This window comes from Sorex fumeus, unplaced genomic scaffold (assembly GCF_029834395.1).
Source record: "Sorex fumeus unplaced genomic scaffold, SorFum_2.1 ptg000005l, whole genome shotgun sequence".
In the NCBI taxonomy this organism is placed as follows: domain Eukaryota; kingdom Metazoa; phylum Chordata; class Mammalia; order Eulipotyphla; family Soricidae; genus Sorex; species Sorex fumeus.
In genome coordinates this window covers 7139399-7157958 of record NW_026606062.1, presented here as the reverse complement: position 1 = coordinate 7157958, position 18560 = coordinate 7139399, and the positions used below count along the sequence as shown (strand labels likewise).

The following is an 18560-nucleotide window of genomic DNA, read 5'->3' as shown; positions in this document are numbered from 1 at the left end:
TAGTGGGTAAGAAAGCAGCAGCTACGTTCTCCACCTCGGACTAAAAACCCCCAAAAACCAAAACCCAAAAAAAAAAAAAAAAAAGAAAAGAAAAGAAAAGAAAAAACCAAACCAAAAAAAAAAAAAAAAGAGAAAAAAATTAAGAAAAAAAAAACCCAACAAACAAAGTAGGTCAAATGAAAAACCGTTCACTTAACAGCAGATTAGCAGTAATGCTCCTCATGGGTCGGTGAGAGGCCTGATGCTGGATAGCTAACAGCAAATGCTGGACGGGGATGGAATATTTTAGAGGTTTATTGGAAATCAGGCTTCTTGCTGAGCGGGTCTCTTCAAATCCCTGATCTGTTTCACTAAATAGGTCTTCTCATCGTTAAACTGTTCGTCCTCGGTCCTGTCGTTCTGGAACTTGCTGAGGAACTCGATGAGCTTGGTCTGGTTCTTGAGGAGGATGTCCAGGATGGGCTGCGTCTTGTTGGGGTTGGCCACGAACACCTGTGCGGGGAAGGGCAGCGCGTTAGCGAGACAGAGGCGAGGGGCTGCAGCCCCGCCGGGTTAGTGAGGACCTGAAGGACTGTGCCCACCCACTCGCCCGACCCCGCACTGACACCCACGCTATTGCTCCCCCTTTCCCAGTGGCGGCCCCTCGTTTATAGGACGCCCACTTGTGGCCCTGGGATATCCTGGACCCTGGTTCAGGAATGCTGACTTAGACTCTGGAACAAAATGGGCACCGAGTACTTCTGGGCACAGGAGGAGAGGACAGACCTGAGGACAGCCTCGGCGGAAAGCGCCACACCATCACCTTCTACTCTGTGGGTCCGATCCTACGCTCAGATAAAGGACTATCCTCTAAAATTCTCTTTCTAAAATCAATGGCACTCCAGTTCCTTTTCTTCCCTTTGGTTTTGAGGCCACCCCTGGCCCTGCACTCAGGGGTCACTCCCAGTGCGGCTCAGCCACGGCACGGCAAGCGCCTCCCTGCTGTGTGGCGTCTCCAGCCCAGGGATCCTGGTTCTGAGTCTCTTTTCCAGAGCACACACACGCGAACTCGCTTGGCCGTCACCCTGCCCTGCTGTCAGCTGTGGGTGGGTGAGCAGGGGGCCGGCGGGCCCGAGCCCCACCTTGAAGACGTGGAAGGCCTCAAACTGGATGTTCCGACTCTTGTCCCGGAGCAGGTTCATCATGAGCTTGAGGTTCTCGGGCTTGCTGATGTACTTGGTCATGATCGTGAAGTTGTGTCTGTCGAGCAGCAGCTCCCCGAGAAGCTACAACGGCATTTGAAGGAAGCATCACCGGAAGCTGCCCGGTCAGAGCCCACTCTCCGGCGCCCTCCCCTCTGGTTACTCTCCCTCTAACGCCCTCCCTCTGGCTCTTCCCAGAACCCTGAAGAGCCGCACTGCGCACAGCGAGCGGAGCCCCTCTTGGCAGCCCCGTCTTTCCGTCTCTCTGTTGGGGGCGCACTGAGGGGGTGTGACGTGACTCTCAGGAGAGGCCAGCACAATGCAGGTGCCCCAGGATCTGCGTTCAATCCTAAGAAGAACCTGGCAGAGAAGGAAGCTCTGCCAACTAACCAACCTTGCTTTAATTGAGGAATAATTTTAATTAAATTAAAAAAATTGTTATCTGCACTTCACGGAACAAAGAACTTCAGGTCGCCAGCTGTCCATATGCGTACTCAGCAGAGACAATCCTCACTCAGCCTTCTCTGATCAGAATGATGGAAACCACTCTGCTCCTTCTCCAAGTACCTGGCGGTCCTCCTGCTTTCACCAGTGACCTCTCCCCCTTGTTAAGCTAAGTCAGCCTTCCAGGCTCACAGGGGTCTACAGCGGACTAGGCTACAGTAACCCAAGATATTGTTTTTTTTTTTTTTGGGGGGGGGGGACTCTGGGGGAGGTGTGGATCTAGGCTAATTTCTGACTAGGCTGGCAGACAGATATGAGGATCAGAGTGTGGTGCTGCACGGGGGTCTCTTGTGCTGGACCTACTAACACTCAGGGACTCGGGGTGATGGGAGTCACGTCTGGCCTGGGTAGGCCCCGACCACCTTACTCCCCGCCTGGCTCCCTCAACCCCAAATATTCTACACGTCACCACCTACTCTAGACTTTTCCTAGCCTGACACCAGCAGTCAGCACATCCCGGAGTGGGATGACTGGGAGTGGAGCAGGGGAGCAGAGTGGAGTTGGGTGGCGAGCCCCTGCTGGACCTCGGTGCACATGCACTATGCTTGTCCACGTTTCCATGCCTCCTTCCCAGGAGAGGGGGCGGCAGGGAAAGAGGAGCCCAGGGGCAGAGCAGATGCCCAGCACGTGTGAGGCCCTGGGTTGGAGTCCCACATGAATGGTGCTGCTGGGCGCAGCCAAAGCGCACACTGGCGGAGTGTAAGTGCGTGACCAATGCCCTTTCCGGGCCCCTGGTCATGTTCTAGGTCTGTGAAGTCCTCAGGAAACCCAGGTTGAGAGAGCAACTATGTCGTCATTTAGCCAAGAATCAGCTCATTGTGCAGGAAAATCAATCTGCTCTCCTCAGGATTTAGAGGAAACAGAGAATCTAGAAGAATCTAGAAGCTCGAGAGGCTCCCATCGACCCTAGCTTTTGGCCAAGGAGTGACCTGCATCGACTGTTATTTCTGTACCAGGGTCTGCCTCAGGTGTGTGCGCGCCCACCCGCCCCAGCAGCCGGGCCTCTAGTGGGGTGAGCACCGAGTGGAAATAGGTGAGCAGCTCTACTGCCGTCCACTGTCCATCAGTGGGAAGGTCCGGGCTCTCCAGGGGAGACTAGTAAGTCTTTATGGTCTTTGGACACACAAATAAAATGTCAGGCACAGGGAAGACAAGTGGGCAAAATTTGAATTTTACCAAGATACAAATTGCTGGTAAAATAAAAGCAGGAGGAAATAAATGCCAATGTGGCTGAAAATAAAAATGCAAACAAAATTTGTTTTTGGGCCACACCTGGTGATGCTCAGGAGTCAGCTCAGGCCCCCAGCTCAGGAATAAGGTGGGGTCAGGGGACTATATGGGATGCCGGGGATTGAACCTGGGTTGGCACCATGCAAGGCCATGCAGTGCCTTCCCCGCTGAAGTATCTCCACCCCCCAAAGTAAGTTAATTTTCATAAATTTAGTTTTGGTTTTTGGGTGGCAGGTTGGTGGTGATCAGGGGTCACTCCTGGCTCTGTGCTCATGTTCAAGCACCACCGCTCCCCAGAGGTTGAGAAGCACCTGCAGGGGATGCCTGAGAACATCACTGAGGGCTCCTTCGCAGTACCTACCCCTCCCATTGGGGCATGGGGCGCAGCAGACACATCACCTTGACTGATGTGAACCCAGACACTTCTGAGGGAAACTGGGCAGAGCAGGGCTCAGAGTGGGCCTGGCAAGCTCATGGCTCTGCGGAGGGGCGCACGCTGTGGTGAGAGGACCAGGATCCAACCCTGGGCCCTGCCAGGGAGGGCTCCCAACAAAAACCAAGGGGGAAGGGGAAGCAGACAAATGAAACTATTTTTCTACCCCTAATTCTGTGACTCCATCTGTATCATTCACACTCAACACTTCGGTGACCAAATGAGGCACACAGACTATTAGCTGTAGGAAGATGGGTCAGCAAACTTCCTGTCATGGGGTGGAGAGCAGAGATCTCACTCTGCTCCCACAGCGCGTCTGGATCTGGGGCAACCTTACACATGGGGGGTTCCAGCCAGGAGCACTCAAGACAATAAGCAAACAGCTGTTCCCAAAAATAGCCAGTCGGCTGGATTCTGCCACGGTGCACAGCCTGCCAACCCCCGCTTCAGAGTTCTAAATCTGGAACAGAGTCATTTTTAGTTCCAAATGGAACTGTCCAGATCCTTTCTCGATATGCTGACTTCCCGCACCCGCCTGCTGAACCCCATCTTTTGCCACAAACCTTTGACCACACACAGATATACTTTCCCGCAAAGGTCTTCGACACAGACCAGGCTCCCTTTCCCCAAATACATGTTTCAGCACAGGAGGAGGACAAGAGCTCCACGACTGACTGTCATACCTTCAGCGACTGTCTTTTTGTCACGTAATTTTCAGAATGAAGTAACTTCTCATATTCACTGAAGAACTGAAAGACAAGGAAACACACATCACGTGACTCTGGCTGCTCTGGAATCGCCCTGCACACGCCCTTCCGCTGTGCCACCCTTTCCCCAACCTGCTCCGGGTCCCGTGGGCTGGCAATGCCGACGACCTCCCCAGGCTCCTGTCCCTGATCCCCTACTCTAGCCAGGCCCAAAGATCTGGGCCTGCACTGTTAGCCCAAGAGAGAACTCCCTCCCCCCATCACTAGGCCGATGTCATTTCCAGGGGTTGGATGAGAAAACACAAAGTACCAATTTTCACAACTTAATCATGCAGCTCAGTGCACAACCACCAAGTTACCTGTCTCTTCAATGCATCGGCCTCCAAAGCAATGACTGTATTTCACTAGAAACTGCCATGCTGTTTTACACACACAACCCAGGTTGTCACAAAATCTGCAAGACTCAACGCAGTGGACTGGGAGTTCTTTACCCAGCCCTGGGTTAACTCCAGCAGAAGTGCCGGACTTCTCGCTGCCAACTCGTTCTCCCCCGGTGCAGAAACAAGCCATATGGCGAGGCCCCGGTTGGGTTGGGTCGCTGTGCTTCTAGGAGCTCTCGCCGCAGCTCTGTACCCGCTAGGCACCTGCACAGAGAGCCAGGCGGGCGCGGAGAACACTGGGCGCGGTGCAAACACCATGAATTGTGTGCGCGTAGCTTTCTATTAACACAGGGGAGGAGAAAACGTGCTTCTGGGGGGGGGGGGGGGGGGGATGAGAAAATGAAGACTGGGAGAATGCAGGAAGTGAGAGACTCCAGAAGTGACCAACATGATGCATGTGTTCGCCAGATAGGGCCTGCCAGGAGCTGCTGGCATGCAGCCGGGTTGGAGCCCCCCGAAAGGCCAGGTAGGTGTCGTAGACTTTATCTTCTTGTTTGCTGGAACGGTGAAGGGAGTTTTTATTTTTGGGCTTTGGGCCACACCCAGTGGAGCTCTGGGCTGGCTCCTGGCTCTGCACTCAGGAAACACCCCTGGCAGGGTTCTCATCGGGGGACCTACACACGCTGCTGGGGATGGAACCAGGGTCGACCACATTCAAGGCGAGAACCCCGCCTACTGTACTCTCTCCAGCCCCTAAGGGGGAGTTTTAAAACTTCCAAATTTTGTCATATGAGAATCCCTCAACTGGCCAGTGGCTTTTTATCTTTCTTTGGGCCATACCCAAGCAGTGCTCAGGGGCCCATGAAAAACACCAGAACTGGGATTGGCCGTGTGGAAGGTAAGCACGGCTGCTGGCTTCTCTCCAATCGGAGGCCAGTTTCCAACAGCGGCCTCTGTGGCCTCTCAGCCAGCAGGGTGGGTTTACAGGCCGTGCTGGGGGCCACACCTACTGGGGCTCCAGTGGACACGGCAGTGCCAGAGACTCAACTCAGGTCTCAGCTGCAAGCAGATAAGCTCCAGCCCCGGACAAGCAAGCTTTCTGAGAGGCCCCTGGCTGGGAGGTGGCAAAGGGCGTCTGCTCAGTCATCTGTGGCCAGGACACATTCGTGCCAGAGCTTTACGAAGGGTGTTCCTACCCAGGCTTCTGAAGTTTATTTATTTTTCTGACTAATACCTGGCAGTGCTCAGGGCTTACCCTTGGCTCTGCGCTCAGGAGTCACTCCTGTGGAGATGGGAGGGTGGGGTGGTGGTGCAGGTGTGCCCTAAGGGGACAGTATAGGGTTCTGGGGATCAAGTGTGCCACTCACTGTATTATGGTCTGGTCCATGGCCTTTGGGATTTAGACCAGACCCACACTGCAGCGTGAGGTCATTGCGGTGGCTGGGGGCCGGTCCTGCTGGAGTCCCGCCAGCCTCACTGAGGCAGTGACTGTGTTCTCCCAGCATTCTGCCCCCTTACAGGAAAGACTTCTGGGCCCCCACCCTGAAGATCAGAGCGAAGTGTCCCCTCAGAGGGGATGGATGAGCTTGCAGGTCACACAGGTCCTCTGTCCTTAAGTGACCACCAGAACAGGATGGATAGTGACATTGGCCTTGAGTCAGTCAAGAACCTGACTGTGTGTTCAACTTCCTGCTTCAAGGCAAAACCCATGGCAGGAAGCCTCTCTCTTGGGCGCACTGGCAGGATGGGCACTTACTCCCCTGGACAACAGGCCAGGCCAGGGGCTCTCCCTCTCTGGACCTAGTGATTGCACAGAGTGTTCTCAGCAACAGTAGGACCTGCCTTGCTTGACAGATGCTGTAAGTTTTTCACTGATTTTTCTTCCCTCTCTGCCTTGCTTTAGAGTAAGCTCAGAGCCAAATATCCATGATTCCAGAGCATGTACTTTTCGGTGTGGGCTAACTATACCTCCGGCTTAAACTTAAGTTTATTGATAACAAGAAGTTACTGTTTGTTGTGATGCTGGGGATTGAACTGAGGCTTCACACATGCATAGCAAGTGGTCCACTGCTGAGCCCCACTCCCGGCCCATCCTGGAGTAACTTAAATGACCCATTCATTCCCGCCACCCCCCTTATTTCCCTTGACCCCTATCAGCTCTGGCTGCACATTTCTGTTAAGAGATCTCATTTTGTCAGACAGTAAAATACTGTCAACTAGTCATCTCTTACAAACATATTTTATCATAAAATGAAAGATTTCACAGCTGCAATCCACTTCCTGGAAATGAGCAGGCACTTCTGACTGGCTTTAAGGCCTGACATGTTAAAAGACAAACCAAACACCGTCCCCCCACCCCTGCCCCCGGAGCCCTGTGGTGGTGGGGACGCAGCTGCAGGGTGAGGGCCGGGCCGCACATGCGCCTGCGCACTCCCAGGGAGTCTACTCTCAGGGAGTATGTGGGACCTTGGGGCGCATGAAGGCAGGTGGTGTAGACAGACACAGGTAAGGCAGGGGAGATGGGCCAGGGGGACTGAGGGTGCAGGGCAAGCCCCCACCGATCCCCAGCACAGTCCCCATAACCGGAAAAGGAATCGACAGAAAAATGGCACTGTCATTTTAAACAGACCCAATCACACCTGGGCAGAGAAAAAAAGGGCTAGGAGAGAGCCGGCAACTGTGGAGATGGCTTCCACGGGCATGTCTGTGCCTACCCTTATGGACGCACAGACATGAAGAGCCAGATAAGGAAGACAAGGGGCACCCTGAGCCTGGGCACTGCATGGGGAGAAGAGTCCGTTTGCAACACCCCGCCCCGCCCCGCCCATGGCGGGAGGGGACTCTGTTGGCAGGAGGGTCGGCCCGGGCCAGACAGGTGTCCTGCCGCAGGACACCCCAGATGACCGTTTTACAAAGAGAAGATTTCTGCAGCCCCAGGGGTCACTGCTCCCTGTTCTAAGCTTGAGCAGCAGGACTGTGAGCAGCAGCTGGAGGTGGGGTGGGGGGAAAGGGGCCCCAGACACGCTTCCCTGACTCTCTCGTGGCGATAAAGTCTAAACTTTCTCTTTAAAAGTGACGAAACACGAAGGGCCAGAGACCATCGGAAAGACGGTATTCTGTTCTGACCGGGCAATGCTTTCTTCTGTGTCTCATTGGACAAAGAATTCAAAGCCGTAAAGAAACATTTTCCATGTAGAGGTAATATTTTACCACAAAATCAATTTAAAAGTCATTTTTTTACAACAAAACTAGTCAGTGATTCTCTTTAAATAGCATCATATATACTTACTCTATCATAATGCTGTTCCAAAAATTCTGCACTGAGCAATTTATGTCTTGTAAGTAAATCCTAGGAAAAGAAAATACAATTTTTAACAACTGTTCCGCATTCAAATTCTATTAGGAAAGAGAAAACATTCTATGCCATTTTACCTAATAAAAATTGTTGTTAAAATATTCTTAGGTATCAACTGATTTGAAAATATTGGTTCTATAAGAGCAAATAAGATCACCAATAATTTATTTTTTAATTTTCATTTAATTTTTATAAAGTAGAACACAATATTTGATTACATTTAATATTCAAACACCAATCCCACCATCATCATACCTTCCCACCATCATACATGGGATGTTTCCATCCCTACCCCAACCCGTTTCAAAGGAGAACCGAAATAATTTAGTTTATACTATTTGTTATAAATAACCACAGAAAGTATTCCAAAAAGTTTCCTTAGAGGGGAGTGTGTGAAGACTGTTGTATTTCACCAAGGGGCCATTAAGCCCTTCTATAAGAGATCACTAACATATTGTTAAAGGTTGAGCCTTGTGTGCTTGTGCGTGTGTGTGTATGTAAAAATATATTTCCCTCTAAGATTGGTTGCCTTCTACTTTTAGCCCCATCAAAAGTGGTGTGCTAATCTTGGGATTAGGAGTGGTATGAGGTATGAGATGTTGCGTGGTCCAGGAATACATTCACTCACGGGTGAAGCTCGGCCCGAGCATGTGGAGAGCAGCTGTGAGCAGATCATTGATAATTTAAGAGTCACTTTAATGGTCACGATTACTCATAGGGCTATAGTCTTTTGAAGGAAAAATTTAAAAACATACAGGCCAAAAGAAACAAACTCATAGAAAGAGAAATGAAAACTACTGGGGTAAAATAGAAGATGTGGTGAATAAAATGTCAAATAGAACACCACTCCTGGTGGAGCAAAAAAATTTCTTTTATTAGAGAAAGTATCAGAGGTTCCATTTTCTTCTTCCCAGGTTCAATGACACTGCTTAATAGGTACAAACAGCTCATTCCCAAAGGTAGACTGTAAAAGTCCCAACAAATCTTAAGTGTCAACCTCGAAGTAAGCAGAATGCTGCCACAAAAACACAGCATCAAAAATCAGCGTGACCAAGAGTCTCTCTCACAGTTGGGGAGCCTGACCCTCCAGGCCTCTCCTTGGAAGCAAGTCCATAGTCAGTCACTTGGAAAGTACCTACTGTGTGCCAGGTAACTGCCTAGGGGCTGGAGCTGCCAAGACAGAAAAATGTGGCTGCTACACCCTCAGGGACGCAGGCGTGCACTTTGGGCCAGCCTCATCTCCTGAGGTTGGAAGGCAGTCAACTCTGAGTGCATCCACAAAGAAGCTGGCCTTCCTAGAAGCTGGCCCCTGGAGGACTTGGTACCCATCACCCTTTCTCCAGACCGCTTTCCATTGCTGGTCTCTCTCTTGTTTACGCCGGGACGTTTCCCCAGGTTACATGATCTGCAGTTTCCTTAAGCATGTGCCCACATCATACTGGTGCTGAGAAATGCTCTGGGGTCCCGCCCACGTGGCACGCACACAGCTCATCCCCCCATCTCCCTACATCCCTCCACTCCCCAAAGCACTTCCACCTGTGTCCCCTGCTATTACTCTCGGACTCCGAAACCTCTTTTTCAGGATTCCTCTGAATTGGACCCCTAAAGTAAAGGTGGGAGGTAGTGCAACTAACATCTCCGCTGTGCAAGGCCCAGCACACTGTGAGTCTTGTCTGCAACAAGCTCTGAACCCAGTACCTGCACATACCCAGCGCACAGTCAGAGCACGCTCCCCAGAGGCATGTCGGGAGCATGTCAGCCGACCCTGAGTATGCTTCTCAGAAGGCTTCTCGTGCTGCCCCCGAGATTTAAAAGGGTCAAACAGCCGGAGAAGGCGAGATGGCCTGGGCTGTCCCCCGTGTGGGGGTCTGTGGAAGAGCCTCAAGCTAAGGTCTGTTTGTGTGACACACTGTGGACCACACCTAAGGAATACCATCCCACACAGGGCGGGCACCCAGACCCCTGTGGAAGGCACAAGGGGGGTAGTGAATTAGAGGCACGGGTCAGGGGCCAGGCTTGACTGCTACTCTCTGTCATCTGACGACCTGCCAAAGGAGAGGGTTCTTCAGGTCACCAGCTCTCCAGAGTGGCTGGAAGCAGCTCCCGGTCTGGGGGACAATGAATGTTACTACATGGCTGAGACCAGAAACACCCGCAGTCATGGCCAAGAAGGAATCTTTCTCTGATGGCCTCAGAAGGTCCCTGAAAGGGTCCCTGCCAGGATGAAGCGGGAGCCTGGCCTGTCTTGTGTCTACAGCAGCAGGGAGGATGAAAGGGAGAATCCGTCTGGGGCTTTCTCTCCAGGTCCCGGGGAGAACGTGCAAAGGCCAGGGACCATCTCCCTGGTCCTGCAGGAGAACTGGTAGTGTGCATGGAAGGTGGTATTTCCAGAGTCTATAGCCCTGTGGGTTTGGGCCTTTAGGATGGGCACAGTCAGGTCTGCGAGCCCCAAAACTGTGTGCACGCAGGGCCGGGGCCGTGGCACCCTGGGGAGCTGGACAGGGCTCCCTGAATAGAGCCAACCTATCCCCAGGGGCTTCTCAGAACGGACCAGAGCCAATGGAAACGGAGGAGCGGCCATCTCCATGGCCCCCTTGCATATAAGCGGGATTTTCCCAGCCAGTCCTGCCCAATCTGCTCTTCTCCAGGCCAGACAGGTTCAGTTCCTGCAGTCCCCCGCCCCCCAGCCCTCCAAAGACACGCAAAGCCCTGAGGCGCCCTCCCCAGTCACTGTGTTCTCAGAGCTGGGTGTCTATGTGTCTTTCACAGGGCGAGGCTACCAGCAGCCCCTTGGGTCACAGCAGCTCTGGGGACAACAGCAGGAAAGTGCTGAGTCTCTCTGGACACTTCCCAGCTGTGACTCCTGAGGACTCTGCAGTCACACTGCTGAGCGCCTGACGCTGACACCCCCATCTACTGTCTGGCCCTACTGGACACTCCGTGGCTTCGGCGTCCTTCCTCGCCAAGGAGAGAACAACATACCCTCCCGAGCTGCCTGAGGATGAAGCCACCTGCATGAGTGACGGTGACCCCTAGCCCGTGATCCACTAGTCCTGCTCTTCTCTGGCCTCCTTCGATCAGTACACTGCCATCATCTCACAGCTATTCTCTCAACATGTGACACTACGCCATCACCCATCTACGCCATGAACAAAAATGGTCACCTGGACTGAGTGGGATCAAGACTCAGAGACACTAGAAATTTCTCAAGTAACAACAATCCAGAACCCTACAAATGAGGCTTTCAATCTGCTGTGAATAACGGTACCTAGGTTCCTGCCTTTCTACTGCTTCCATGAAACAGATCCGCATGATTACCCAATGGCTCAGAGACCTTCACTGTCGGGGGTGGTGATGGGGGGTTCAGGGAAGATTATTTGCCTGCTGTTTGTTTTTGGGAAATAGAGTGGTGCTCAGGGTTTACTCCCGGTTCTGCACTCAGGATCACTCCTGGTAGTTGTTGGGGGATCATATGTGGTGCCAGGGATGGAGCCTGAGTCTGTCGCATGCAAGGCAAGTGCCCTAGCCGCTGTACTATTGCCTTGGTCCCTAGTTGCCTACATTTTAGCAGAAAGATGAGAGTAAGTCGGTGGGGAGCCGGGACTGCACCCAGGCAGCCTGCCTCTGCCCCTGACCTCCAGGGAACTCACTCTTAGAAAATCCGTGCTGGCTGGCTGTGGGTACACGGTTTTCTTCCCCAAATGCTCAGAAACCCTCTCTTTTAGAAGTACTTTCTAGAAACTTATACAGGCATCCCTGACAGCTCCAAGCTTCACTAGTCTCTCTGGGGAAGCTACCTTTTTTCCCTCTGGAAAACTGGAAATGCATTTGTTGGCCTTCTGATGGCTCTCCCCTCAAAACCAAGAAACACATGAAAATCACTAGCAAGTATTTGGCTTCCAATCTCAGGACCCATTCATTTGCACAGAGCGCTGGGGTTTCCAAGCCAGGCCCTGGTGAGTTTGCTGAAAAGCTTTTGTGTAAAGATGCACTCTCTCCTATTCAAGGAGAGCTGGCCCCCATCACTCTCGTGCCCTTCCTATGACAAGACCATTCTCTGCGAAGGGGACCCAGTCAGCTGAGAGCTCAGCTGTCAGTCACAAGGCAACGGACCATCTGTCCAACGAATGTCTTTCAGGAAGGAGGAAGCTGTGGTCTACACAGCAGAACCTCCCTCCCTCTTACACACTGTCTCGGTCTGCCACTCGGCGTCACTGAGACGCCTCGTGCATTAGGTCACTCAACCTTCCATGTAACCAGGGACAGCTCAGACACAGAACCCAATCCAGTTTCCACACCTCTCTCCAGCTCCTGCTCAGAAGCCTGAGACCACGGCTTCACCTGTGCAGGAGAGGGGAGGGGGCCCATTATTATCGCTTGCTGCTTGGGGACAAATTCACTAGAAGAAGCAACCCTGACTGAGAAGCAATTCTCAGCAAGGCCACCTGCACAGCTGGCTGCTGTGCTGGTCTCTGGTCTACAGCCATTTGTGCCAGGGCATGTCACCCATGTCTTCTACTTGGCTGGGGGCCTGGTCACATTCGCCTACACCTCTGCTGCGCTGATGCTCTCGTCTCTCCTCCGTCTGGCAGGTGCACCTGTCATCGAGACTCCTTCCCACAAGTGACAATGACCTCTCCGTGCTCACCTCCACTTCCCTCTGCTCTGGATGCAGCAGTATTAGTAATGGAGATCTTAACCTGAGATTTCTGACATCTTCCTTAACGGTTTCAGGGAAATAAAGCCCGAGGCAACGGTCATGTCACAGGGTATGTCTCACTGGAAAGGCCAGTCTCCAGGCTCCTATCCCATGTCAAGTGCCTACTGTAGCCGCCCCCCCCCCCCCCCCCCCAACACACTGTGTGGCCACTTCTCACTAAACAGGGCTGGTGCTCTGGACATAGAGAACAAACCCATTTCTGAGTTATACAATAAGGGGTGATGTGTGGAGAGAGGTTTGAAAACTGGATTGGGTTCTGCGTCTGAGCTGTCCCCAGTTACATGGGGGGTGATGGGAGGGAACCTGGGGACACCGGTGCTGGGAAATGTACACTGGTGGAGGGGTGGGGGTTTGGAACACTGTATGAAACCTAATCATGAATGGCTTTGTAAGGGTCTATCTCATAGTGGTTTATTAATATAACAGCAGTTCTAAACATCCACTCCCGAGGGCAGACACTTCCCAAAAGGAAATGAACTACATAAAGGTGTGTCCGCACTGTGGGAATATGGATAAGAATTAGGGCTTTATTTATATGTCTTGAACACCACAGAACTGGACAACTTGACACAAAAACGCGCGTGCTATTTGGTGCAGAGAGGTAGGGCGCAGCAGGTGCCCCTTGGCCCAGCGTGGCAGTGGCCGCTGTTCCCTCAGGCCTGTAGACAGTGCAGAAAAATATCCTGAAGCTGAATCTGTGTGTAGATGTAGTCAATGACCTTCTCTGGTATGTAAACAACAGAGGAAGGAGACAGACCCAGCTGGCGATGGTTGGGTGTCCACACCCTGTCCCGGATGGGCCATTTAATAGAAAAATGTGCTTGTGACCATGCAGTACTGTTTTTTGAGAGATCTGAGAATCTAACTTCTGCACCTTCTTAAAGATGGGATTCTTCGCAATGCCAGAGTCATACATATACATAACTATACCTCCTCTTCCCGCTAGAGGGCAGCCGTGTATAGACTTGGTGAGCAGAGAACATTCAGGAAGACAGGAAAAGAACACATAACCTGACTTGCAAGCATAGTTAGAAGTCTAGTTTTGTATGTTACCTTGAATGTTGCAAATGCATCTGATGCTATGTCAAAAGTTGACATTTCAACATATCTGAAGAAATCATAGAACTGTTCTGACCACAAAATGATTTTTGCAAGTGGTTCATGTCTGATGCATTCTCTTAACATTATTCCACAATTTAGAGCTATTTCTGGAGATTCATACCTGCAGAAAGAAAAAAAACAAACATTAATTGGTCTTTAAAAACTCCAAGGCTGAAAAGCGCAAAATTCTGGAACAGGAAGCTTCCAATGGGCCCTAAGTAAGTAACCAGAGGAAGTTACACAAGGCTTTTCTCTCAGAGTAAACTAGGGGTTTAGGATAATTTACCCTGGAGGACTCAAGACACTCAGTTGGTGATGGTTGCTTAAACCCATAGAGAAGTAACAGCCTCAAGAATGACCGCATGTTGGGACTGAAGCAATAGCACAGTAGGTAGGGCATTTGCCTTGCATGTGGCCGACCTGGGTTTGATTCCCAGCATCCCACAAGGTCCCCTGAGCACTGCCAGGGGTAATTTCTGAGTGCAGAGCAAGGAGTAGATTAACCCCTGTGCATCGCCAGGTGTGATCCAAAAAGAAAAAAAAAAAAACCCGCACGAAAGCAAATCCATTCAGTGGAAATTGAAGTACTTAGAAAAAGTCTCCAAACCAGAGCTACACGTAACATGTAACACGGGGCACTCACAACCCCCTGGGACACACACACACACACACACACACACGCACACGCACACGCACACGCACACACGCACACACGCACACACATGGCTGAATCAAAAACAATAATGAAAACTACAAATTTCCCGTATTCATAGTATCTCTGTCCTGTTTCTGATTCAATCCTGTAACCTTAGGGACTGGAAAGCCTGGTCTGGAGGGTCTCAGAGCCCTCAAGAGGCTGGCGGGGTGCAGGCTCCCAGGTCCTCCCCCTTTTCCATCACAGAGAAACCCTGGCTTTCTGGCCCTGCTCCAAGCCCTGCTCTCCTCCTCCACTGCCGCTCAAGCGGCAAGTGGCCTCCTGTCCTGCCTGCAGCCAGAATCTGCTTCCCAACACGTGACCAAGACTCACGGGGAGAAAGACATACTCTCTCCCCACAGACTCGGCTTGGAGTCCTGACGGTGCCAATCATGGCATCTTATGTTGTGAAGCTCAGAAGGAACCCACCCTACGGCTATGCTCTCTGTCCCCAAGTGGGCCGCATGGCCTTACCCTGACCACGGACTCTCCAGAGTCTCTCAGACCTCCACAGCGAGGATTCCTTGTGAGGCTGTGTGCCTCTTAACCAGGGACAGCCCTACTGGAAACTCATGTGCTTAAAATCAAACCCCACCCCCCGCCACAAAATAACCCCTCCCGCAGGATTCCAACTTTTGTAATTTGGCATCACTGCTCTGTCTCAGAGTCCTGAGCCTCACAAAGGTCTGGCAGCTTCCTGGGTTAATGGAAATGTTCTCGGATGTGGGGTTCATCATGTAGCTTCTCTATATGGCTACTGAGTGCTTGAGACATGGCTAGTATGACAGCAGGCCTGAGCTTGAAATGTTATCTGATTTAAACCTTTCCAGTTCAGCTGCACTCTTGTCAGTAGCTGCTGTTACACAGCACGTGTCTAGCGCTTCCAGCTCTCTCATGCCAGTTGTTTCATCGGTGGTGGCCCCAGTCTCTTCCATACTCTTTGGGAAGTAGTTACATGTTGTCTGCATGTCTCTACTCCCCCTGCCACCCAGGCGCACACCACAGGGACCATCTGATAAGCAGCTTCTGATCATGGCCCACCGATAACAGACCTCACCAACACCAAGTCCACTGAGAGCGTTTTCAGCTTCAGGCATTCAAAATGACTCTACGGCACTCATCAAACTGACAAACTTCAGAGCTGGATGTTTGGTTCTTACACAAAAAATCTGAACTTCTGGAACAATGCCATCTCCCAATGTGCCACCAATCCCTGACTGCCAGTCAGGGCTCATTCCTACCCCTGGATCCACCCTTCCCCTTTCTTGGTGGACGCAGTTCTAAACCACCTGAAAAGCCACCTCTAAGTCCCGTCTCTTTCACCAAACCTTGCTGTATTCACTCACTAAGCCCCATCTGATCCCCTGAAGCCCTGAGTGCCAGCTGCTATTCGTAATGAAGACCTTTCCTTTGTACTTAAGTTCAGCAGAGATCTCCAATGAGATCAAAATGGCATTCCTTCATGGCACTCTGAATATGGCAGCTAGAATGTTGTCTGGCTCGCAGGGGATTACAACGGGTGCTCCCAAAAGGGGGATCATGTGGCTCTTTTTTGCTATCTTTAATTAGCAGAAGACTAGGAAGACAAGGGAGAGATGGTTCAGTACAACAAGTCGGGTGGATTTTGATGGTGGTCTGTCAAGCCTGTCTTAAATGACTGAACCAAACACTAACGAGGACAAAGCACATAGTTACCTGCATAACTTCCTAGCTCTAGCAGGGGGAGTCCACCCACACCGAGGCTGCCCCTCAAGCAAACACTGACTCCTGATGTCTAACACCAGTCACACCATCAGTGGCTGCAAAGCTCCACTAATGAAACTCCACGATGAAGCTCACTGCTCTGTACAATCCGGTGGACACCTCGTAGCTCCCTGTTCTGCTCAGACGCCTGCTTTTAACTTGTCTCATGGTCAAAGGAATACAGCCAAAGCAGATATCACATTGTATGGAAACAAAATCTTAGAAGACAATTCACTCCTTGTAGGAGCTGTTTGTTTCAGATCTGTGGAAGGAACCTGTATAGGATCAACAAGGAGCAGCTTGTTTCAAATGGTGGGAAGTGGGGTGGGGAGAGACAACGACTGAGACACATCAAATACATTTCTAAAATTCCAAATGAGATTCACAACAGTGCTGAAAAAACGGACAGACTCACTGCTCATCTAAAGTAGCTAGGACACCAACTGAAATTGACTTAAAAAAAAAGATAAAGCAAGAAGAAACAACTGTCCACACAAACGCAAGAATTTTCTCCATACATATTGTACTGGTAAGTCATTCACTGAAAAACCAAGACAGTTACTATATGGAGAAGGGATTGCAGAATTAGGAATTTACCATTCTGAACTGAGGCAATGATGTTGCATGTTAGGTGACACTGCAGAGTAGAGCCTGACCACCCCTGGACCCACTGACTAATGTAATCCAGGAAGCACACAATGCCATCCACGAAGAGCTCCTGCTCCCCTGCAGCTGAATTTGATCAAACCTCTAGACCTAATCGGCAATCTCCGAGAATGAGGAGCAGAACACATTACATAAAGCCACGGGGATGCAAATCCAATTACGCGATTCATAATGACCCAGTCATTTCAACGAATAAAAGGTACTGGGTGTGCGGTGGGGAGGGCAGGAACTGCTGCCACATTTAAAACATAAAGTAGAGCTCTATCAACCAAATTCAGTTTGTGGAACTTGTTTAGAACCTGATTTAAGCTAAGTGAAAAAAAGGCATTTTAAAAGGAACCCTGAGTATTGCTGGGCACTAGCAATGCCAGGTTTATAAAGGATAGAGCGATTATGTTTTCAGAAGAAAATACGGAGCACGGGCTCTGCATACAAGGGAGCCCACTTTGCTCCCCAGCACCACCTGGCTCCCTGAGAGCACCACCGAAGGGGGTGTCCTCAGCACTGCACCACATCCTCCAGCTCTGCTGACTGATAACGAGTGACCCCTGGGCTCTGGAACACACCAGGAAACCCATCACCCGTAACGAAGAGGGGAAATCTTTGGGTACATGGACAAGCGAAGCAGGGTTACATCTGAGAGGTGAGAGGAGACAGGAAGAGATGGAGTCAGAGTGGCAGGAGTCAGTCCTCGATGAAGCTCGCTGCTCTGTACACTCCGGTGGACACCTCATAACTCCCTGTCCTGCTCTTCTCTCTAGCGAGTTTGCTCTGCGTCAGCTCAGACGCCTGCTTTTAACTTTTTCTTTAAATTGGACCTCAAAGTCTTACTTTACATGACACTTAACACTGCCCCATTGATTCTACAATGTGAATGTAGGGAAGTTAACTTTAAGTTCTTGGTCTTAGTAGTTACTCATCTCTCTGGAAAAGGAAATGCAGACAAAGGCACCTGAAGCTGCTCTGAGGTCACCCCAATGTCAGACACTCACTACATGTGCACACATGCGACTCTGAGCCGACACAGCAGGGTAACAGATGCCAATGCTCTGTATGGCAATATCCGAAGAAGCAACGCGATGGATAGAAATAGAAAGAAGGAAATAGCGCGCTGGCATCCAACACACTCACTGACTCAGGCTTTGTCTAAACAAGCCTGAACTTGAGGGAAGTGTTAAACCGCAGAGCTATGAATCAGAGGAGGCGAGCTATAAGGTGAGGAGGAGGAGGAGGGCACGCCGATTCACAGCCAGAGCCAGCTAATAAAAAGCTTGCCGCCAACAGAGACCACCACCAGTGCCGGGACAAACAGATGCACCACCACAGCCAGAGCTGGCACAGGGCTCTGGCGTGACACCATGGGGGGTGGGCGTGGGTGGGGGTGTGACCTTGCCAATAGGGTGGCACAGGAAGGAGGAGTTTTTTCCTTCAAAAATTTGAAGACATCTTAGTATTGAGGGTTTTGGGGTTTGTTTCACGTAAGTAGAACAGAGTGCCTGCTTGTTCCAATAGTCATTCCAGGAAGAACCACTGTGACAGACCTGAGGGTTAGTGAGCACACGCACACAGACAACAGTGAAGGGCTCTGCTACAGCAGCACGTGCCCGGGCGACTGGACAGAGCCCAGCTGCAGTGTCCAAGCACCACCTGTCCAGCAGAGCAAACTGCCGCCCTTCCAGGGAAGTGCAAAGACGACCCCGCTAAATGGGCCAGTGAACGGACACTTCAACCAGATAAAATTTTCATCTGACAGAACAGAAGAAAGACCCCAAGGAATGACTTCTGTCTTGAACCATGTATGACGGAAGAGATTAGTGGCTCACTATTTACCTACCCTTCAGCTGCT

General features: G+C 51.1%; 1 protein-coding gene across 1 annotated transcript in view; it reads right to left on the bottom strand.

The window, feature by feature from the left end:
- Positions 1–211: 211 nt before the first annotated feature.
- The window catches only part of CAB39 (calcium binding protein 39), an 87286-nt gene continuing 68937 nt past the window's right edge, over positions 212–18560 (bottom strand). Inside the window, exons 5-9 of the mRNA XM_056121599.1 lie at positions 13564–13732; positions 7725–7784; positions 4032–4097; positions 1122–1265; positions 212–492 (exon numbers count right to left, since the gene is read on the bottom strand). Coding sequence (XP_055977574.1) covers positions 304–492; positions 1122–1265; positions 4032–4097; positions 7725–7784; positions 13564–13732 — 628 coding nt within the window. The 3' untranslated portion in view covers positions 212–303. The remainder of the gene's footprint in view (positions 493–1121; positions 1266–4031; positions 4098–7724; positions 7785–13563; positions 13733–18560) is intronic.